Source organism: Oncorhynchus keta, chromosome 10 (assembly GCF_023373465.1).
Source record: "Oncorhynchus keta strain PuntledgeMale-10-30-2019 chromosome 10, Oket_V2, whole genome shotgun sequence".
Lineage (NCBI taxonomy): Eukaryota > Metazoa > Chordata > Actinopteri > Salmoniformes > Salmonidae > Oncorhynchus > Oncorhynchus keta.
The window spans coordinates 38474051-38499045 of NC_068430.1; the positions used below are offsets into that span (position 1 = coordinate 38474051).

Sequence of the window (24995 nt, forward strand, 5' to 3'; positions counted from 1 at the left end):
CTCACGGTTCCTTTGTGTAGCTTAAGCCTATACATTCCAGGAGTAGGCCTAACATATTAGGAAATTCAGCTAAAGGCATACATTTTGTGCCACAAAAGATTTGAGGGTGGAGAGAAGCAGTGCAGGGGTCACAGGGTCTTGCCTCTACTAATCTATCCCACTGTGCACGTCATTTCAACGTGGAAATTTGGGTAATATTTGGTCGAGACATTGATCAATGAGATTTCAACCTTTATTCACCCACTCAAAAAGACAGCCAGAAGTTTGATGAATTCTCGATGTGTTTTCACTATGCATTCAACCATCTAAAAGCACAACCAAATTCCAATAGAAAAACAATGTCTGATGTTTGGTTTAGTATGGTATCAATATGGTATCACTGCGCTGTCAACCATTTAAATGCACAACAAAGTTCATATGGGAATATCGTGTCAGATATTTGGTATTTATACAAAAACTTAATGTGATATCACTGTGCTTCATCTAAAAGCACAACCAAATGATCTGGATTGCAGTTGAGATTACATTAAAAGTACATAGTACAAGTGATCAATGCTGTCCGAGATTCTGTACAGATTATGAAAGCAATTGTGAAGATCTCCACTGAGCTGCAACCTTTGCATGCTATCTTGAACATTCAAGCTCTCTATGATTACATAAGAAGGCCTTTACAGTAGGCTAACCTCAATATGTGGCCATGGATGTTACTCATTTTAAGGTTGAATAAATACTGTACATTAGTTTGTAAGAAAACCTTAACTTTAGACAATTTACTGTATTACAATAGCAATATTGAATTGTGTTCGGTTGACAACACAACAAAATATCAACATTTAAAGGATATGGAATGCCAGTTTGTCTACAAATTAATAATTGACATGTTGGATTCATGTCTCCATCTCAATAAAAAATCTAAGGTAAAGAATAGGACTAAATCTAATCAAGCTTTAAATGCACGTTAAATAAAGTTTGATTTGATTTAGGCCTATTCTTTAACTTTGATCTGTGGTTGTGATGGAGACTTAAATCCAGCATTTTTATGATTAACTTGAAGATTACACTTGAAATCAACCAAAGCTTTAAACCCTAGGCCTAATATATATTGTCTATTTTTAGTTGAACCCTGGGTTGAATTGAAACAATAGCTGTTGATAACTTTGCAACGTTGATTCAACCAGGTTGTGCTGAGTGGGATGGGTCTAATAGTTAACACTAACGGCGTCTCACAGTGTTACGGAAATGTCTTAAATGTTTTGGTTTTCTGTGTCCATCCTGTTTAGATAACACTATTCACTTCCAACGCTATGTTGACAGAAATGTTGAATTCTATATAATTATTACCACAACTTACATTATAGTATTATGTGCACACATTAATAGCCTATATTATAAAATATAGATCAATATGTGTTTTGTTGTGCGTATTGACACTTCACAACCTATAGTCTGTAAGAAAGTTTACAAGCCGAATAGGCCTATATCTCCTCCTGGATGACAATGCCCTAATGCCATTGGCCTAGGTTACTTATTATTCTGAGTGGGATTTATATATTATTTTCTAGGTTTCACAATCACAGCTCGCAGCATTGCAATGCAGTTCAAGTCGTCTATATGCACCCTGTAGAACCGAATTTGTGTTAACAATTGCACAACCGCAAATTCGCCTCTACGGGAATACATGGGCGATTTCGATACCTCAGCTGTGTCAAGTACAACGTCCGTCAAGAACATTTGATAATGCTTCAATGGATGTGAGCAAAATTCTAACCTTTTGAAGATGGAGGAGAATGAGATGGTGCTGCAAATAGAGAGGGGGGAGGGGGCAAGATAGAGAGAGAAGAATGATCTAAGAAATCGTAAAGCACGCGTGCAAGCGGGGATCATTTGAAGCTATTGATTTACTGCTTTTTACAGCCCAATAAAACTCAGACAACATTTAACCAGGAGCCTTCAACGGGCAGGCGCGCGATTCTAATAAATAAGCCATGCTAACTTTTATGTGTCGTTTTTATTTTTATCCGATAAAATCTGACACAGCAATGACGCCTATTATTTAGGAAGTAGAGACAGTTAACCTGGAGGTTCAGCTCTCAGTCGCTCTGATATAGAACTGTGAGGGGGATTCCGTCTGTAACCCGCCAGGCCATTATCACTCATAGGGTCATTAGATAAACAATAACTGCTAGTCTATTGCAAGGACAGCTGCCATGTAGGCTACTCCTACTATTAACACCCTACCACGACCTAATGCTAGACTATTCTGTCTTCGGTCTTCACAAGATGGTAAAACATTGCAATCACAATATGGTTCGTTGTTATAACAAGCCTACAATAGCCTAAATCAAATGTCATTGGTCACATGCGCAGAATACAACAGGTGTATACTTTACAGTGAAATGCTTACTTACGAGCTCATTCCCAACAGTGCAGTAATGGTCTAATAGTATATTACCCATAATATTATCATTATTAGCCTATTCATATCGTGAGAAGTAGCATTAGCAGTAGGCCTGCTATTATCTATTAGTGGCCTAGTACTGGTAGTAGCACAATCTTCATTGGTTTAGAATGTGTTAATTTACAAATTGTTGAATTATCCATTTGCGTTCCGGTCTCCAACGGATTGGCTTGTCGATGATCAATAATGCCTAATTAATTAGACGTTTAGTGTGTTATGGTAAGAATGTGGTCCTGTTTCTTAAATCAATCAGTGTTAGCCATTGGGTTATGAGTTTGACTACGTTCTGCTGTAATGGTTTAGGAAGGGAGTGGTGTATATGTGCCTAACTGCATAGTTCACATCACATTATTCCATTGCCACATTGTACTGTTTGTTTTTGTGTTTTCCTATTCATGTCATAATACCTTTGCTCAGCCTCAGTCCCAGCCTGAGATGTATCTCTGCCCGCATACCCACACAACATCCCACTGACCTTCGCCTCTTTCTGCCCTATTCAGTCATTTGATATGGATCTTCATCGAAGAGGCCTAACCTCGAGAAAATTGTCACACCTATACAAAGAGTACAAAAATATTAGAATAAATATTTGGTTCCCTATCCGGGAACTACCTAGCCAGCTGCCATTGGACTGCTGTGTCACGTGGTTAAAGTAACTTTACAGGGTCGCTTGCTTGTAGGAGGGTTTTATGGACCAGAAAAACGACAAAGGTAGAAAAATAATTTTTCACTCCAGAAATTAATGATCATGAGCTCGTATTTGATGGACTCTAACTACATCGATCCGAAATTTCCTCCTTGTGAGGAATATTCACAAAATAGCTACATCCCAGAACACAGCCCTGAATACTACAGCCGCATGAGAGACACTGTCTACCAGCATCACCACCAGGAGTTGTATCCTCCGCGAGTGACCTACCAGGAGCGCCCGTATAACTGTGTAAGCATCCCCGAGCCCGAGCCCCAGACTGGTCATGGGCTTACACACTCGGGGAATCTTCTCGCGGGGAAGGCACAGACAGCTCCACGTGAGCCCTTGCCACCGTTACCCACATCCCCTACGACCCCACCGACTGCGCCGCCTACCTGCATCCAAGCCACCCCGGAGCATCCCATCAGCTCTACCTCGTCTAAGCAGCCTGTAGTGTACCCATGGATGAAGAAAATCCACGTCAGTACGGGTAGGCAATCTGTGTAGTTATTCTAATAACTCGCCCACCCTCCCTCTCGCGCCCTCTCTTCCACTATTTCACCCTTATTTTACCTACATCGCCTGCCTATAACCGGCTCGTGCTACGTACGTTGTGAGAGAGCAGCCCCTTTGAAATGGCACATATGAGGAGGATTTACGAGTCAGTATTGGCAATTACACCCGCCATAAATTTTATAGCGGAGGGACTAGTCTGGACAACCGTATTGCCATGTGGCTTTTTGTGTTATGTAGGCTATGTGTCAGAGGGAGGAGAGAGTGAGAGAGAAAAAGAGGGATAAGAATATTTTTTTTATTTGTAATGTTGAATAAATAATTCAGCTGCTCCCTCGCTGTGGAGAAAGTGCTACCCATTATATAGACCATGAGTCGAGTCCCTGACTGTGAAATATTTGATTGGGGTCTAGATAATAGTGATTCCACTCTCAATTTTCCGCGCTATTTCTTTTCATATTTCAATTTACGCCAGTCTTGCTTCACTCCTTTTCCTTCTGCTTTTCATTTCCTTTCTCCTCTCTTTTCTATTTACCTCTCCAAACCTCTCAGCGAATCCCAATTACAATGGAGCAGACGCAAAGCGGTCCAGAACAGCTTACACTCGCCAGCAGGTCTTAGAACTGGAGAAGGAGTTTCACTATAACCGCTACCTAACTCGGCGAAGACGCATCGAGATTGCCCACACCCTGGTTCTCTCCGAGCGCCAGATCAAAATTTGGTTTCAGAACCGAAGGATGAAGTGGAAAAAAGACCATAGGCTACCCAACACGAAAGTGAGATCCTCCTCCAACACTAGCGTTATCTCCGGGTCCAACACAGCGTCAACAACAGCCAGCACTCTCCAGCGTGCGGTGGTCTCCAACACTGTGCCAGCTTCGGAGGAACTCTCTCGAGTGTCCGTAGTCGAAAGAAACCAGGATATTACAAGGTTATAGACAAACAATAATATCTAACAAATAGGAAGAAAAAACAACGGATTATTTATACAAAAAATACATATTATTTTTTATATATTTGTTCCTCGTAGTGTTCTTGTGCGTAAACGGGGTTTTCCTCTAAGTCCACAGTTATTCACGATTGCATGTTACATAGCATGGATTACTGTAGATATCAATGCATTATTACGGTTATCAGGGTTAATTTATTTATGATAGAAATTGTTACATTTTTTTGTAAAACATTTTTGACAACAATAATGGACATTATCAATGAATTTGAATGTCAATAGATCTACATGCACAATAGTTTTATTTATTCTCTGAAAAAGAATGGTAGGGTAATTTATTTATTTTTTAATCTCAGAAGTGACAGTAACAATAGCAAGTATACGTACTATTAAAACAATATATTGCAATAGCCTACATGTGAATCAGTGAAATGTTGTGAATTATTTTTCAGCACAACCTCTTATCAGGAAAAGTCAATCTTAGGTAATGAGTGTAGTGTGTTTTGTGATGACTTTTCTGTGATTTAGTTTTATTTTGAATTGATCAGATGCAACAAAATACGTATTTGTGATGATCGCAGTGGTCAATAAAACAGTGTCGAGTAGTTTAAAATACGTTTGTCATCTTTATTTACGTATTTAGCACAAAAAAATCTATTCTATATACATATGGCCTACACTGTGTTTTGAAAGTTCATCCATCTAAGAGATGGGAAACGCTCGAGCGTCCTCAACGAAGAAGTGCTCCGACCCTAAAGTGGTAGTCCTATACGTCATTGGAATAACTTCCTTTGGAACAATTATATTCTTCTGTGAGTGAGAAGGGCAAAGAGTTTTCCGAGTCATCTCACAAGAATAGTCCTTTCAGAGTACACCAAAGGGTAGAAAATATTTTCCTCAAATTCAGATTAACATCATGCACTCCTAAAACATAACCCCCTAAATAGTTTGGGGTATAGGCCACTATTCAATTATTGTGGAGGTACATTGCTCCATATCGGCTTTAGGCTAAAAGTCTCAGTGCCTGTATACCATACACCATGGTCAATACTTTTTTCATCACCAACTAACCAATCAAATCAAATTATATGAATCACGCTTTGCAAACAATAAGTCTAGACTAACAATGAAATGCTTACTTATGGACCGTTTCCAACAATGCAGAGAGAAAGAAAATAGTGAAATATTAGAAAAGTAAAACGCATAATAATAAAAGTAATAATAAATACACAATGGGTAATGATAACCTGGCTATATACATTGGGTACCAGTACCGAATCAATATGCATGGGTATGAGGTAATTGAGGTACATGTACAGTACCAGTCAATAGTTTGGATACACCTAGTCATTCAAGGGTTTTTCTTAATTTTTTACTTTCTACATTGTAGAATAATAGTGAAGACATCAAAACTATGAAATAACACATATGGAATTATGTAGTAACCAAAAAAGTGTTAAACAAATAAAAAATATTTTATATTTGAGATTCTTCAAAGTATATAGTAGCCACCCTTTGCCTTGATGACAGCTTTGTATTCTCTTGGCATTCTCTCAACCAGCTTCATGTCAATCTGGAAGTTTCTTCAAGTACAGTCGCAAAAACCATCAAGCACTATGATGAAACTGGCTCTCATGAGGACCGCCACAGGAAAGGAAGACCCAGAGTTACTTCTGCTGCAGAAGTTCATTAGAGTTACCACCCTCAGAAATTGCAGCCCAAACAAATGCTTCACAGTCAAGTAACAGACACATCTCAACATCAACTGTTCAGAGGAGACTGCGTGAATCAGGCCTTCATGGTCGAATTGCTGCAAAGAAACCCCTTCTAAAGGACACAAATAATAAGAAGAGACGTGCTTGGGCCAAGAAACACGAGCAATGGTCATTACACCAGTGGATATTGCTGAGTAGGCAAATGGATGATTTCCGCATGAGTGGCTCCCACCGCGAAGCATGGAGGAGGTGTGATGATGTGGGGGGGGGGTGCTTTGCTGGTGACACTGTGATTTATTTAGAATTCAAGGCACACTTAACCAGCATGGCTACCACAGCATTCTGCAGCGATACACCATCCCATCTGGTTTGCGCTTAGTGGAACTATAATTTGTTCTTCAACAGGACAATGAACCAAAACACCTCCAGGCTGTGTAAGGGCTATTTGACCAAGAAGGAGAGTGATGGAGTGCGACCTCACCCGACCTAAACCCAATTTAGATGGTTTGGGATGTGTTGGAATGCAGAGTGAAGGAAAAGCAGCCAACAAATGCTCAGCATATGTGGGAACTCCTTCAAGACTGCTGGTTGAGAGAATGCCAAGAGAGTGCAAAGCTGTCAAGGCAAAACATTTTTATTTGATTTTATGTAACCTTTATTTAACTAGGCAAGTAAGTTAAGAGCAAGTTCTTATTTAAAATGACCGCCTACCAAAAGGCAAAAGACCTCCTGCGGGGCTGGGATTAAATAAAACATTTTTTAAATAACATAAATATAGGACAAAACACACATCATGACAAGAGAGACAAAACAACACTACATAAAGAGAGACCTAAGAGAACAACATAGCAAAGCAGAAACACGTGACAACATGGTAGCAACACAACACGGTAGCAGCACAAAACAAGGTACAAACATTATTTGGCAAAGTCAACAGTACAAAGGGCAAGAAGGTAGAAACAACAATACATCACGCAAAGCAGCCACAAGTGTCAGTAAGAGTGTAAATGGTTGAGTCTTTGAATGAAGAGATTGAGATAAAAGTGTCTAGTTTGAGTGTTTGTTGCAGCTCGTTCCAGTTGCTAGCTGCAGCGAACTGAAAAGATGAGCGACTCAGGGATGTGTGTGCTTTGGGGACCTTTAACAGAATGTGACTGGCAGAATGGGTGTTGTATGTGGAGGATGAGGGCTCCATTAGATATCTCAGATAGGTGGGAGTGAGGTCTAAGAGGGTTTTAAAAATAAGCATAAACCAGTGGGTCTTGTGACGGGTATACAGAGATGACCAGTTTACAGAGGAGTATAGAGTGCAGTGATTATAAGTGAGTGTAAGGAGCATTGGTGGTAAATCTGATGGCTGAATGGTAAAGAACATCTAGCCGCTCAAGAACACCCTTACCTGCTGATGTATAAATTATGTCTCCGTAATCTATCATGGGTAGGATGGTCATCTGAATCAGGGTTAGTTTGGCAGCTGGGGTGAAAGAGGAGCGATTACAATAGAGGAAACCAAGACTAGATTTAACTTCAGCCTGCAGCTTTGATATGTGCTGATAGAAGGGCAGTGTACTGTCTAGCCATACTCCCAAGCACTTGTATGAGGTGACTACCTCAAGCTCTAAACCCTCAGAGGTAGTAATCACACCTGTGGGGAGAGGGGCATTCTTCTTACCTAACCACATGACCTTTGTTTTGGATGTGTTCAGAACCAGGTTAAGGGTAGAGAAAGCTGGTTGGAAACTAAGAAAGCTTTGTTGTAGAGCATTTAACATAAAATCTGTGAGGGGCCTACTAAGTATAAGACTGTACCATCTGCATATAAATAGATGAGAGAGCTTCCTACTGCCTGAGCTATGTTATTGATGTAAATTGATTCATGTATTATTGATGTAAAGGGTGGCTACTTTGAAGAATCTCAAATATATTTGGATGTGTTTATCACTTTTTTGGTTACTACATGATTCCATATGTTTTATTTCATAGTTTTGATGTATTCACTATTATTCTACCACGTAGAAAATAGTACAAGTAAGAAAAACCCTTGAATGAGTAGTACAATTTGACTGGTACTGTACATATTACTAGGAATAAAGTGACAGATAATAAACAGTAGCAGCAGCGTATGTGAGGAGTAAAAACATTTGGTGCAAAAAATGGTTAATGAAGATATTCCGGATAGCTGTTTCCTTGACTGTTTAACTAACTATTTAGCAGTCTTATGGCTTGGGGTAGAAGCTGTTCAGGGTCCTATTGGTGGTTAATCCCTTCCTGTACAGGGAGTACCGGAGGGGACTAGGCACGCACCCATGAGGGGCCCCAAGGTGAGGGTCAATGTGGCGTATGTGTTGTTGCCTACCCTCACCACCTAGGTGCGGACATCAGGAATTCCAGGATCAAGTTGCCGAGGGAGGTGTTCAGTCCTAAGGTCCTTAGCTTAGTGATGAGCTTGGAGGGCACTATGGTGTCAATATGACTGCTGATTTAGAGGCTTAATGTCATAAAATGTGTTTCTAACCAAAGTTTGACTATAGAAGCACAGGTGACGTCCATGTTTCAGTTAGGCTATCAACTATGTAATGGATCTGCGATCTGGATCTGTGATATCTATAGGCTATCTGTAGTGTTCAAGAGAGCAAAAATACTTTTAAAAACAGTTTAGAAAGTCTTGTATGACAACAAAATTATAACGCTGGAGTAATAGGTCCGTAGTGTTTTATTATTATGTGTTAATAAATTAATAAGCAGCTACATGTCTACAGATTGTGCTATTAATTGCCTATGGCCCAAATACTGCCTGTTAGCATCACTTACAGACTGAAGGTATATGGTTTGAACAATCTTGGGCCATGGCTTATTCTACTTTGTAAAGGTCCAATGCAGCAATTTTTATCTCAATATCAAATCATTTCTGGGTAACAATTAAGTAACTTAGTGGGATTGTTTTAAATTAAAATGGTTAAAAATAAATTAAAATAGCTTCTTAGCTAAGAGCAATTTCTCAAGCAAGAATTTAGCTAGGACTGTCTGGAAGTGGTCTGAGTGGGGAGGGTAAAAACTGAAAACTAGCAGTTATTGGCAGAGAGGTATGGAACTCTCTTTCTTATTGGTCTATTAATTAATTTACCGCCTCATGACGTCACCAGACACACCAAATATATAAAACAGAGGAAAATTACGTTTTTAACTGCACTGGGCCTTTAATCCACATGTCTCCATATTCGCATGGACAACTCAACTCTTTCCTATAGAACAAAGCCACATGGTGAGGCCTTTCTAGATTTCATCCAATATAGAACAGAAAGATGCAGGGTAAACCCCACCAGATCCACCCACCGTTCTGGCTGCCATTATACTCCCGGACAGCGGTGAGAAATGAGTATGTGTGCATACCAAAACAGCAGCCTCCCCGTCATCTATTTTCTATATCACTCTGTCGCCCTATAGCGCGGCTGAAAAGGGCAATGCTATTGAACTTTTTTTCAGACGGATGGCAGAAAAGGCTGGGGTTCATGCGGGGGACATTTTTTTCTGTGCCATTAGCTTAATTTCCGTCCGGGATGCTCGACCCTTTCAACGGTCTAACATGGTCGGTCAAGCTCCCTCGACTTGTAACGTGTGTGTGTGTGTGTGTGTGTGTGTGTGTGTGTGTGTGTGTGTGTGTGTGTGTTTGTGTGTGTTTCGTCAGGGGGTTGCCTTGATTGTGGATGTTTGTTCTATGTTAATTGTCATGGGGAGAGTGTGTGTGATGTGACTTGTTAATTGTCCTGATGCTGTTGTACCTGTGATCTCTAATTACAAATACGAAGCCTATAGCTCATTATTCCATTATAACATACATGCGTGAATATAATGTCTGAAATTAATAGCCTATAACAATGCTTAGCTTATGATTATTAACTTGTAATAGGCCTACTACACCTTGGGCCATACATTATAAACTTTGTATTGGCCTGTATAAAAACATACAAGGTTTTATGGTTGGGAATGGGTTCTGTGTGCCAGAGCATGGCGCAAACAACGTCAGGATCGTAGGTTCGATTCCCACTGGTGCCACCTATAACAAAATGTATGCAAGCACTATTGTAAGACACTTTAGATGAAAGTTCCTGCTAAATTACTAAAGTGTATTTTTAGGCCTATATATTTAACATAAAATAATATTAGCTAACGGCCCTTTACCATACAGCTAGTAGCCTTAATTGTGTTTTCAAAAATCTGTATTTATCTCACTTTCATCCTCTGAGTATAGCAGCCTACCAAAGATATAGTATATCCCAGAAAATAAGTGTTATTTACATGTGGAAAACATATCGGATGCATTCGCGCCATTGTTGGTGCATGCCCCACTCTCTGTATGCACATCTTACATAGCGGATTTAAAACATTAAGACGTGTTTAGCATTGGGGTTATTATGTCCTAATGCGATAATCAATGGGCCTGTAGCACACATGTTCGTTCATACATCCAGAAGCCTAAAACGTTTTACCGTATCACCTCCTATATATTCCTATATATGTTGGTGTCTTTGACGGGACAGAGAGATATGACTGTGTCTGTTAGGCGACAATTGACATGTCCATTCCATTTTCATATTGGCAAAAGTAATCGATATCTATAACCACCATCATTGCATTTGCTGATAAAAAAAAGCTGAGATAGAAAAGTGTTTTAAGATACAATTGATAGGTTTTAAAAAACAATTTCGATTTATTTAGCACAACTCCCAACAGCGAAAACACAGAAGGTCGTGATAAGAGCCTAGAACTTGGCCATTTTTATTTATTTCTACAAATCTATAACAAATATTTTACAAACAGGCTGTCTGCATCAGACTTGTCGATGTGATGAATCCTTAAGGATTTCAGAATGTGTTGAACAGAGTACAATAAAGGTATGGTATCCGTAGACTGAACCAAATGTTTTTCAAATAGATGCAGATTGTTTTTCTTTCTGTCGATTCTCTTTTTCGGCCACCTCTCTATCCCTCAAAATGACATTTGGTTAAAAAAGTAATCAAGTCGTATAATTGACTTCCCTTGTCATAATCATTATTACTAAATGATTGCCCCATACCTCTCACATTGCAACTTTTGATTTAGCCCTAGCTCACCCCTTGACGAGTCTACTAAATGGACTTAAATACCAAGGGTTTGGTTACTGAGCGTATTCACCCATTTGGACATCTGTGTTGATTTAACTAAGCATGTGTAGGCTACTTTTTTGTACTCTGTTTTTGTTTTTGTATGTCTCTGGTGAACAAGTGTGCGGTGTGGACTATGTTTTTGGCCGTATTAGGCTAAACTCAAGTCTCTGGATTTGTCTCCTGTTTGCAGAGCAATGATAAATATTTAAAGACCCAATGACATGTTTCTTTTGAGTTCGTGTCTGGCAACGAAAAGGGCCATGACCCTACTTGAGACAGGGAAGGACACTTTAGAGGAGAGAGTAGAAAAGAGAATAGGTGCAGCAGAGACCCATTCAGCGCTGTGCTATGGACCACTGGTATCAAACTAGGCTATATTAAGCAGGTACAATAGGCATGGCACATGGACAGATATTTATTCTAGCCAAGGAATCCTTCATTCAGATATGATGCAATGGAGAACTGGATCGAAGTTTGTCTTTTTGGAAGAGCATATATGCTTAGGCCAATCATTAATTGTAGGTATAGGCCTAAATGGATTTAGTAGTATTTAGTATTTAGACCTTTCGTGTATTTTAGTAGCCTACAAAAATCCGTAGGTTAGCTCGCTCCAAATGACACCATTATATCTTAAGCCTACATTTCGCAAATGAGGCGGTACGAAGTTATATCGTCATAATATCAACATTATATCCGTGTTCAAGTCCGATTTGAAATGTTCTACTAAGATAGTTTTTTTAATTTAACCTCATGTGAGCCTCATGTTGGCAAGCACACTTGGTTGTTTTTTGTCTATAGGCCTAAATCCGTTTTAATACCACCAAGAACCCTGAGAAAAGTGCGATTAAACTTGCAATTAGGCCTATAGATCAATTGGTTTAAACATAAGTTACTCAAAAACATTCTGTTTTGTGTAATTCAGTATGCCTGCCTAAATAGGGATACAACTTTCTGTGTCGCTACATGCCTGGAGGAGTCCCCAGCCCCTGGCTTGCTTTAGAACTGTGCAGTGTCTTTCCAGCATTCCTCTGTCTCACTCTGATTTATAGCACGTTTTAAAGTATTGCCCTTACGCCCCGCAAAAATGTGGAATTCTTCCACAAGACATGGAATGGTTTTGGAATAGGCCAGGCAATGTGAGCGCAAACGTAGGCTACAGCTGCAGCAGATGGCTTCCTAATTTACGCAGTCTTATTTGTGATATTTCATCAAATGCCCAAGTTATTTATAAAATGCCTTTTATTTATAGCCTTCGGTTTAGATTTGGATTTTACGCTGATAGCCTATTGTGAGTTCACGGATAGTTTCAGTATGCAGGATAGTTAATATTAGGCTTTGTGTGCATCATGGAAGCAGCATATAGGAGCCCAGAGTTGAAACAGGGGTCGTCTGGCTATTGAACAAAAAGGACGGCACTCTCAATGGTGATGTGTTATAAATCTCGCTGCTCCCTTATTCAAATTGTGGAGCACAGCAGATGTTCCCTTCTCCCCGGATGCGCGCGCGCGTGGTCCTCGAGGACATATCCCCTGTAGCCTGTCACACGTGATGTGATGAAAACCGTACACGAAACGAAACGCATATTTTCATTCGTTATCCAACGTACTGTACTTCATACATTGTAAAGAATCATTTTTACCTCACAAATCCCATGCACACCCTTATAAGGGTGTTTTGCTAACCAGATACTATTTTGGTTGTCAACATGTTCTCTCAGAAAATATGTGGTCTAAGAAGACTGCCAGATTTACAGTATAATAGGCCTACGTGCTGCGTTCATGCTTACAATATTGTAAACGAATAGCCAATAGACCGTTTTAAGTCATAATGGATGACAAATAGGATATTACTGCAACCTAGACTACTTGGCCTATCTTCAATATAACTTCCATGTTCATTTTGTGTATCGTTCCTTAGGACTAGATGCCTGTAGGCTAATTAGACACTTAGTTGGGATTTTATTGAGATCCATTTGTTAATAATTTCATTTCGAGGACTCAATGAAATGCCAAAGGTAAGGAAGTTCAGTTGCACAGTAGCTGGCTACTGGTTATTGGTATTACCTCAATGAATCCTCTCTGTCCACATGTGACTAACTCACAGATTACAGTATAGTATATGCAGTATGTGGATAGGCTTAGGGGTGTTCAGACTCAATCGCCCTATATTTTGCTCTATTATATTCCAAAATGAGTGTTTACAGTAGTTTTTTTCCCCTACTGAATGTTAATTCAAATGACATATAACAGCTTATTAGGAGGATCCAAAATGATGCCATTGACAAATAAAGTAATGTTTGACTCTTTCCCACCCAGGCCCATTGGTGGAAAATAATGCCCAGTACCATTTAGTCCAATTGATAAACATATACAGTACCATCAGAAAGTATTCACACCCCTTGACCTTTTCCACATTCTGTTTTGTCACAAGGTGGGATTAAACTGTATTGAATACTATTTTTTTTATCAACGATCTACACAAAATACTCATAGTAATGTCAAAGTGGAAAAAACATTCTAACATTTGCAGTAGCGGTGAGTGGGTAAAATCACAGAGGAAGCCAGGGAAAAAAATACATATTACAACCGAGGCCTGTGTTGTGATAATTGCATTATTTGCTATAAAACCTGTTAGTTCATATGCCTTGCTACCGTGATACATAGGCCTAAGGCCGAGACAATAAGAAGACACAGTGGCAGAATATATTCAACCACACATTTGTTTCATCACAAAACCACAGAGCAGCATTTGTCCGGTGGAGTCCACGAAACATGACCTACAGCATGTTCCATCAAGTTAATATTTTTGATTTTTTTTCGGACTACTTAACAACTATTGATTTAGAACACAGCCAGTTGCAAAGAAAACAGGAGCTGCCTCCACTGTTCCAGCACCATTTCAACTTCAATATTTCAACATCATCAAATCACCTATGCTCACCCTACTTGTAGAGAAATGCCAATGCCATCCTCCTCTCTTTCATGATGTAGAAATGGTCTATGACTCTGTCATAAAGAACACACTTTTAGTTTTGTTGTCTTAGGCTACCTGTCTAAAATGCTTGCTCGTTGCCCCTTTCATGAGCCAGCTAGTTAACAATAGCCTACAACATATACAGTGGGGCAAAAAAGTATTCAGTCAGCCACCAATTGTGCAAGTTCTCCCACTTAAAAAGATGAGAGGCCTGTAATTGTCATCATAGGTACACTTCAACTATGACAGACAAAATGAGAAAGAAAAATCCAGAAAATCACATTGTAGGATTTTTAATGAATTTATTTGCAAATTTATGGTGGGAAATTAGTATTTGGTCAATAACAAAAGTTTATCTCAATACTTTGCTATATACCCTTTGTTGGCAATGACAGAGGTCAAAAGTTTTCTGTAAGTCTTCACAAGGTTTTCACACACTGTTGCTGTTATTTTAGCCCATTCCTCCATGCAGATCTCCTCTAGAGCAGTAATGTTTTGGGGCTGTTGCTGGGCAACACGGACTTTCAACTCCCTCCAAAGATTTTCTATGGGGTTGAGATCTGGAGACTGGCTAGGCCACTCCAGGACCTTGAAATGCTTCTTATGAAGCCATTCCTTCGTTGCCCGGGCGGTGTGTTTGGGATCATTGTCATGCTGAAAGACCCAGCCACGTTTCATCTTCAATGCCCTTGCTGATGGAAGGAGGTTTTCACTCAAAATCTCACGATACATGGCCCCATTCATTCTTTCCTTTACACGGACGGATCAGTCGTCCTTGTCCCTTTGCAGAAAAACAGCCCTAAAAGCATGATGTTTCCACCCCCATGCTTCACAGTAGGTATGGTGTTCTTTGGATGCAACTCAGCATTCTTTGTCCTCCAAACACGACGAGTTGAGTTTTTACCAAAAAGTTATATTTTGGTTTCATCTGACCATATGACATTCTCCCAATCTTCTTCTGGATCATCCAAACGCTCTCTAGCAAACTTCAGACGAGCCTGGACATGTACTGGCTTAAGCAGGGGGACACGTCTGGCACTGCAGGATTTGAGTCCCTGGCGGCGTAGTGTGTTACTGATGGTAGGCTTTGTTACTTTGGTCCCAGCTCTCTGCAAGTCATTCACTAGGTCCCCCCGTGTGGTTCTGGGATTTTTGCTCACCGTTCTTGTGATCATTTTGACTCCACGGGGTGAGATCTTGCGTGGAGCCCCAGATCGAGGGAGATTATCAGTGGTCTTGTATGTCTTCCATTTCCTAATAATTGCTCCCACAGTTGATTTCTTCAAACCAAGCTGCTTACCTATTGTAGATTCAGTCTTCCCAGCCTGGTGCAGGTCTACAATTTTGTTTCTGGTGTCCTTTGACAGCTCTTTGGTCTTGGCCTTATTGGAGTTTGGAGTGTGACTGTTTGAGGTTGTGGACAGGTGTCTTTTATACTGATAGCAAGTTCAAACAGGTGCCATTAATACAGGTAACAAGTGGAGGACAGAGGAGCCTCTTAAAGAAGAAGTTACAGGTCTGTGAGAGCCAGAAATCTTGCTTGTTTGTAGGTGACCAAATACTTATTTTCCACCATAATTTGCAAATAAATTAATTAAAAATCCTACAATGTGATTTTCTGGATTTTTCTTTTTCATTTTGTCTGTCATAGTTGAAGTGTACCTATGATGAAAATTACAGGCCTCTCTAATCTTTTTAAATGGGAGAACTTGCACAATTGGTGGCTGACTAAATACTTTTTTTGCCCCACTGTAGCTACAGATTGACTTCCAAACTCTCAGGCCAGGGGCACAATGTATGAATTTATGGTTGGATCAGAATCAGCATTAGCATTTGGCCAGTACGGAGAATTAAACCAAACCACAATATCAAATCCCTATCTCCATCCCTGGCTAATTTAGAAAAGGCCCAATTTGAGCAAGCTAGCCACTGGAAGACAACAACAACAATATGCAACAATTCAATTTCTTTCAATGAAATTTGGCTTTTGATGTGATGTGATTGGTGTGAAGCCAAATCCAAACTGGTTTCCCTTGACACTTCAGTGGTGCATCAGGATGATTCACAGTTGAGCTCACTCAGTTTAGCTCAATGCTGATTGGCTATTATTTTATTATTTTTTTATCAAGGGAGTCCAAATGCTTGCTGGCTTCCCTTGCATTCAATGGTACAATGTCATACTCTTTTTGACCAGGGAGCATCAGATAGATAACCTACCCATACAGAGACAGAGGGGAGTTGTTTTGCTCGCTCGGATGAGATACAATAAGCATCTTGCAAATTGATGGAAAATTATGAAACACAGAGAGTTGAAAGATGAATTGTAATAGTGTTTTTAGCTTTTTTTCTTGGTACATTTTTTTGTGTGGAAGCCTGGCTTCCATTGACATCCATGAATACATGCCACTGAACATTTGCAAAAAAATTATGAAAAATAAAACACTAATATATCTTGATTACATAAGTATTCAACCCCCTGAGTCAATGCTTCTACACCTGCATTGCTTGCTGTTTGGGGTTTTAGGCTGGGTTTCTGTACAGCACTTTGAGATATCAGCTGATGTACGAAGGGGCTATATAAATAAATTTTATTTGATTTGAATGCATGTTAGAATCACAGATTACAGCTGTAAGTCTTTCTGGGTAAGTCTCTGTGCACACCTGGATTGTACAATATTTGTACATTATTCTTTTAAAATTCTTCAAGCTCTCTCAAGTTGGTTGTTGATCATTCCTAGACAGCCATTTTCAAGTCTTGCCATAGATTTGGAAGATTATTTAAGTCAAAACTGTAACTAGGCCACTCAGGAAAATTCAATGTCTCCCAGGGTCTTGCAACTCCTGTATATTTGGCCCTGTGTTTTAAGTTATTGTCCTGCTGAAAGGTGAATTTGTCTCCCAGTGTATTTTGGAAACAGACCAGGTTTTTCATAAGGATTTGACCTGTGCTTAGCTCTATTCTGTTTTGTTTTTATGCTAAGAACTACCTAGTCCTTACCGATGACAAGCATACCATAATATGATGAAGCCACCACCATGATTGAAAATATGAAGAGTGGTACTCAGTGATGTGTTGTGTTGGATTTGCACCAAACATAACACTTTGTATTCAGGGCATAAAGTTAATTTCTTTGCCACATTTGTTGTAGTTGTATTTAGTGCCTTTTTGCATACAGGATGCATGTTTTGCAATATTTTTTATTCTGTACAGGTTTCCTTCTTTTTACTCTGTCATTTAGGTTAGTATTGTGGAGTAGCTACAATGTTGTTGATCCATCCTCAGTTTTCTCCTATCACAGCCATTAAACTTTGCAACTGTTTTAAAGTCACCATTAATTGGTCTCATGGTGAAATCCCTGAGCGGTTTCCTTCCTCTCTGTCAACTGAGTTAGGATGGACGCCTGTATCTTTGAAGGGAATGGGTATATTACTACACCATCCAAAGTGTAACTAATAACTTCCCCATGCTCAAATGTCCAGGTTCTTATTTTATTTTTACCCATCTACCAATAGGTGCCCTTCTTTGTGAGGCACTGGAAAACCTTCCTGGTCTTTGTGATTGAACCTGTGTTTGAAATGAACTGCTTGACTGAGGGACCTTACAGATAGTTGATGCGTGGAGTACAGAGACTAGGTAGTCATTCAAAAAACATGTTACACATTATTATTGCACACAGAGTGAGTCCATGCAACTTATTATTTGACTTGTTAAGCAAATATTTACTCCTGAACTTATTTAGGCTTGCCACAACAAAGGGGTCGAATACTTATTTACTCAATACATTTCAGCTTTTCATTTATATTTAATTTGTAAACATACAATAATGTTATGGGGTATTGTATGTAAGCCATTGACACACACAACTCAATGTAATCCATTTTAAATTCAGGCTGTAACACAACAAAATATGGAAAGGGTCAAGGGGTGTGAATACTTTCTGAAGGCACTGTATTTCTGTGAGGAGGAAAATATAAAATAGGAAATATCTATGACAATGAGCAGTATACAGTGAGGTTGGGGTAGTAGGAATAGTAATACTACTTCTATTAGTAGTAATACATAATTTTTTGTCAGCCTGGTCAAGCACTTAAAAATGTTATCTAGCCCATTCACCCTCTGAATGGCACACACACACACACACACACACACACACACACACACACACACACACACACACACACACACACACACACACACACACACACACACACACACACACACACACACACACACACACACACACACACACAATCGATGTCTCAATTGTCTCAAGGCTTAATATGTCTCCTCCCCTTCATCTGAACTGATTGAAGTGCACTTAACAAGTGACACCCATAAGTGATCATAGCTTTCAGCTGGATTCACCTGGTCAGTCTATGTCATGGAAAGAGAAGGTGTTCTTAATGTTTTGTATACTCAGTATATATAACTTTTTCTAAATACAAAATATTAGATCAACTTACCTCCGACTCATTTAGTTAGAGGGAAATATTTTTTGATATGACAGACAACATTTTTTAGTTAAACAAGAGTAGTGGCAGCCAGGGAAAGTGATGGGGGGGATGGGTGACATAGTTTCTGTGAGAATTACAGGGGGAAGTTACCCCAGGGGGCTAGTAACCTCACCTTACCCTACCAGTAGGACAATGTAGGACCTTTCATTAGCTATCCCAATAAACTCTAAACTTAAAAGGAGGACATTAGATAATAGCCATATAATAACTGCTAATGAGGCCATTTATAATGCTTATATCTAGGTTAGTGTGGATAATGCCTCATCAAATGAAAACAGGCCTACTCTTCCACCTGTTTAAGACTGTCCTAATGTGATATATAATGGTGATGAAGAATTGACAATGCCTAAATGCTATTTTTTTCAATGAGAGAACTAATTCGCCGACATAACAATTTTAATTAAGATTATAATCTAGAACCTCTGTTGTCTTGAAACAAGAATTTGCCATCCTGCGAAATTGTCCAGCACATTATTGTTGGTCTACTCAATGGAAGGCCGACTCCGTCTTATTTTCTTTCACTCGGCGTTGTTTACATCCGAAGAAAGCGATGGAGTCATAAATCTTACCCCGAATGCGCCAAGACTGCGCCATTTGTATGCATGGTTCTAACCACAGCCAGTGCCTGCCCATTCACGTCTCCCCAGGTCGCCTCTTGCCTTCTCTTACCCCCAGGTCAGGCTGTACTTTATAGACTATCACACAATTTGACCCCAGGGAGAGAGGCTGTGTTTACCTGGGGCTGAATCAAAACTACAATTCATAAGTCACTATCTGCCTGATGAATTCACTAAACAAACAATAATAAACCCATTGTATCATGTGAGACTATTGACTGCATGCCAGTTACCAACCGGTTTTACTTATTTTATTCAAATCATCTTTAATATATTATTTTTATTTATATTTCTTCTCGATATGCCCTAGCCTAGACCAGATCAAGGGAAGGGAGGCGGGGAGACATTATAATGGTGTGACAGGGTGAGCTAACCACAGGCGCGAGCGATGGGAGAAAATAATTTATCGTTGTCATCGCGGTTCACACAGAGTTCACGAGGAGCTGCTGCCTGCTTGTGCAGAGAGGAAAGGAAAGGCTCGAGCTAGACTAGCGCTCTGAAGAAAGGGAATAACAAAATAGAAAATAGAAAATGGAAAATGTTGATAATAATAAGGCAACCCAACGATAGCACGAATTATTATAATTACATTGTTAGTCTAATGTTTACCCTGTAAGAAGTAGTAGTAGTAATAATAACAATACATTCTTTTTTGTCACTCTGGTGAAGCAGAATTGAGAGAGCTATGGCAGAGTAGTTTTGCTTAAGAATAAAGAGATTGAGAATGATATAATTGTGCAATATATGCATGATTTATTTAATAGAAAACAAAGTGTTCACCTGAACAATAGGCCTAGTCTATAAAACTACATTTTCTTTGAGAAAGCATAATTTTCCATAACATTATACACATTTGATACACTTATGATAACCTTAATGTTAGGCAAAATGACAAGAAAATTGTCCTATAATGACTTTGGTTAGGCCTATATCTGTCTTTTCTGATGTTCAAGACATACCAGTTATTATGAGGATAATTCAACACAGGAAATTGAGTCAAACTTACCTCTATTTTGTGCAGGCAGAAAAGACTTGTGTAAAGTGCAATATAGTTTCCTGATATTGCTTTTCTTGTCTATTAACCTCCCCAGCTTGTACTCACTTGTTCTGTCTGGGAAACCTGGCAAAGCATAAAATTAGACCTGCTAATTACAACAACAATACAAATCACAGCAGAATATTTAAACGGAAACGGGTTACAGAAAATTATTTGATTTTTTTTAACGCTAAACAACTATTAGCCGAATGTTCAATTGGCACAACAAGTTAATAGAATGGAAAGCAAATACTTGGTCTTATTTTCCACAGTGGGGGAATTATAAATGGGCGGCAGGGTAGCCTATTGGTTAGACCGTTGGGCTAGTAACCCGAAAGGTTGCAATTTCGAATCCCGGAGCTGACAAGGTACAAATCTGTCGTTCTGCCCCTGAACAAGTCAGTTTCTACGCCGTCATTGAAAATAAGAAGTTGTTCTTAACTGACTTGCCTACGAGTTAAATAAAATGATGGGCCTCATACTAAAGACATGTATTTTGACAGTAAACCTCGTCATTATGTTTTCATCCGATTAGCTAAATGTCCATCTAATTGGCGACAAATGTTCATTCGAAAATCCGCATAAAACAATATATTCTATGCATAAAAGTCTGTGGGTGATGATTTATTTCACATAAATATAACTTTTGCTGTTAAATACCAGAATGTTCCCACTGGTATTTGCACGTGCGCTCTCACCAACATGCTGCAGATACAGTGCATGATGACATGGTGAGATGGACAGATTATTTGTATTTGTCAAAAGGCAGCCAAGCGTCTATCATCACGTCAGAAGATTAAGACTCGATATTTCTTGGAAAGCAGCATCAAGCTCATACCATGCACTTTGACCACCCTTTGAAGCATTTATAAGGGCTCGCGATTGGCGCACTGGTCTAAGGCACTGCATCACAGTGCAAGAGGCGTCACTACAGTCCCTGGTTTGAATCCAGGCGGTGATTAGCAGTCCCATGGGGTGGTGCACAATTGCCATCATTGTACATGATAATTTGTTCTTAACTGACTTGTCTAGTTAAATTAAATAAAACATGTAAATTATGTCCTCTAGTAAACTGCATGCTTTCCCGATTAATAGTGGGAGGACCACACAATGTGTTATCTCTTGACTCCAAGTTGACTTGTATATGATGCTTATTATATCACCACCATCCATCTCTGGCATAATACATTTTACCAACACATAAAGATCCCACCTTGTCTAGATTATTTTATTTTCTCTACATTCAAAAAGTTTACAGACAAATGTGCTGTTTCCATCAGGCCTGTCATGACATTGTTTATCCTACTTGCATAAAAAAAGTAGAATGAAAACCTGGTTAGTAACTCGGTTTTCATCCAATATATAGCCAATAAACGGCATGGTTTCCCGAGTCATAGTGGGAGGACCACACACCATATCATAGCGTGACTCCAAGTTTACTTCGATATGATTGTTAGTATATCAATATTTGCACATAATTGCCTTTCCACCACAATGTCTCGCGTAATTAATTTTTTCAACAAAAAAGATTGCACCAAGTCAAACAAACATTTTTTTTAATACCGAAACTTCCTGTTTCCATCACAACTGTCTTGATGTTTTAAATGGTATTACTTTACTGTTTTAAAAACTGTGGATGGAAACGTGGTTATTTAACTGATAATGCCCGAGAAGCCGATTGTTTTGAGGATATAGGTGTTTGGAGGATATATTGTGTTTGGTCTCTGGCCGGTAAACCATGCAAATGTATCCTCCAAACACCGGCTTCGATGCCATTATCCATTTTATACAACATATTCAAATAATGATTGACATATTTTCATATTGTTTTTATTTTGATACATTTATTCATACACTCACATCCTTCCACAAGAACCCTAGATTTCCATAGTCCCGATACAAATCTAGGGTTGCTACCCAAACCGGCTGGTGTGATTCAGTCTTTTTATCCTGGATCTATGGACCCGAACCCAGTCATTCGTAGTCTTTTTGTTCTGTATTTATGGAAACGACACAGTCGTTCTTTTGAAATGTTCCATTACGGGGGCGGCAGGGGGTGCGGCAGGGTAGCCTAGGGTAGCCTAGTGGTTAGAGCGTTGGACTAGTAACCGGAAGGTTGCAAGTTCAAACCCCCGAGCTGACACAAAGTACAAATCTGTCGTTCTGCCCCTGAACAGGCAGTTAACCCAATGTTCCTAGGCCGTCATTGAACTAGGCATGTCAATTAAGAACAAATTCTTATTTACAATGAGGGGAACAGTTGGTTTACTGCCTTGTTCAGGGGCAGAAGTCCAGATTTTTACCTTGTCAGCTCGGGGAATCACTCCAGCAACCCCAATGCTCTAACCAATAGGTTACTCGCTGCCCCGGTTCTTAGCCCTTGCTTGCTAGCTAGCTAATTTATAGTCACATCAAAAAGTCCAGCCAGATTCAGGGCCTGCCAAAATATTGTTTTTGGGTGGAATTTTCCTTCAAGAACTGGCATGGCCTCCTTACAGCTTTTTATGATAACCTCTGTGGGTAAAATTAATATATACTTTTATTCATAATATGTTGTTAAATTCTCATTAAGTTGCATTAATGGAATAGGACAGATTGGTTTTATAAGCACTACGTGGAGGCCGCAAAGGCTTGAAGGGTAAATTAAACGGAGATATCTGTATATTCAGTAGAGGCCGCATCAACACTGGGTTAATGCTCTCCTACATGGCATCCATCATCGGGGAGATGGAAAAAGGTCTATTTGGCTACTTTGTCTCTAATAATATGTTTTTTTATGTTTCAGATTGGGTCAAGCTATATTTTCTCAAAATTGGGTAATTTGATATGCAACACACACACGTTGTAACAATGTACGCTGAGCGTAGGAAGCAAGTTCAGGGAGTGAATACATTTAATTAATAAACAAACATGACCAAAACCAGAATCACTAACAGCAAACTGACATGAAACAGAAACAATAACGCCTGGGGAAGGAACCAAAGGCAGTGACATAAATAGGGCAGGTAATCAAGGAGGTGATTGAGTCCAGGTGAGGGTCAATAAGCGCCGGTGCGCGTGACGATGGTGAGAGGTGTGCGTAATAATCAGCAGTCTGGTGACCTAGAGGCCAGAGAGGGAGTATATGTGACACACATGAGCACAAGAACTGGTTACAATTCTATGTCAGAATGCGAGTATCAAGTAATTATAACAATATTTCATTTGTTGTATATATTTATCGGCTATTTCAAATTTGCTGTGGTATGTACAAGTTTCGTCCTTGCTTTAATACATTTTGACATGTTTGACTGATGTCTCAGGCTGTTACTAAACTAAATATTGTGTAGTGATATCTGTAACCAAATTAAAACAAGGGAAATATTACATTTTCTTCCTGGAAGGAATGGACTCACCTCCTCATAAGTAGATGTCCACAAGAGAAAGGGGCCTTGGCAAATCTGAAATAAATGCAAATTACATTTTTAAAGGTCTATGGTTGTACAAAGACAGCAAACATCTCTGAGTAGAATTGACAAATTGAATTTTTTGCACTATATCTACAGAACATCCTTCAAACCACTTAGGGGATGAGAGAGTATCCTTGTTCTCTTTAGTGTGGAGGCTACAAACGTTTACCTAACAATGTGACTCAGAGGGTGGAAGGCAGCTATATGTGGCATAAAGTCTCCCAAATATGACATACAATTGTTATATGAAAGAGGGAAAGCCAAGTAGCTTGTCCTCTAACTTTGGTGTTGGTTCAAGGCTCTGGATGGAGAGAGGTACAGTACTAGTCAAAAGTTTGGACACCTACTCATTCCAGGGTTTTTCATTTTTTTTAAACTATTTTCTAGATTGTAGAATAATACTGAATACATCAAAACTATGAAATAACATATATGGAATCATGTAGTAACCAAAAAAGTGTTAACTAACTAATTATATTATTCAAAGTAGCCACCTTTTGCCTAGATGACAGATTTACAAATGTTTGGCATTCTCGCAACCAGCTTCACGAGGTAATCACCTGGAATGCATTTCAATTAACAGGTGTGCCTTGTTAAAAGTTCATTTGTAGAATTTCTTTCCTTCTTAATGCGTTTGAGCCAATCAGTGGTGTTGTGACAAGTTAGGGTTGGTATACAGAAGATAGCCCTATTTTGTAAAATACCAAGTCCATATTATGGCAAGAACAGCTCAAATAAGAAAAGAGAAACAACAGTCCATAATTACTTTAAGACATGAAGGTCAGTCAATCTGGAACATTAAGAACTTTTAAAGTTTCTTCAAGTGCAGTCACAATAACCATCAAGCACTATGATGAAAGTGGCTCTCATGAGGGCCACCACAGGAAAGGAAGTCCCAGAGTTACTTCTGCTGCAGAGGATAAGTTCATTACAGT

At 39.3% G+C, this 24995-nt stretch overlaps 1 protein-coding gene and 1 long non-coding RNA gene across 2 annotated transcripts; one reads left to right on the forward strand and one right to left on the reverse strand.

The window, feature by feature from the left end:
* Positions 1 to 3177: 3177 nt before the first annotated feature.
* Positions 3178 to 5208, forward strand: LOC118389506 (homeobox protein Hox-C4a-like). The gene is made up of 2 exons (XM_035779409.1): positions 3178 to 3639; positions 4215 to 5208. Exons 1-2 carry the CDS (start codon positions 3201 to 3203, stop codon positions 4598 to 4600), a joined length of 825 nt encoding a protein of 274 aa, XP_035635302.1. The 5' UTR covers positions 3178 to 3200; the 3' UTR covers positions 4601 to 5208.
* An 18292-nt stretch (positions 5209 to 23500) lies between these two features.
* LOC118389507 (uncharacterized) lies at positions 23501 to 24612 on the reverse strand. Its single transcript, XR_004826744.1, has 3 exons — positions 24555 to 24612; positions 24007 to 24051; positions 23501 to 23713 (listed from the first exon to the last, which is right to left on the reverse strand). It is a non-coding gene; the product is annotated as an uncharacterized LOC118389507 (long non-coding RNA).
* Positions 24613 to 24995: the final 383 nt, after the last annotated feature.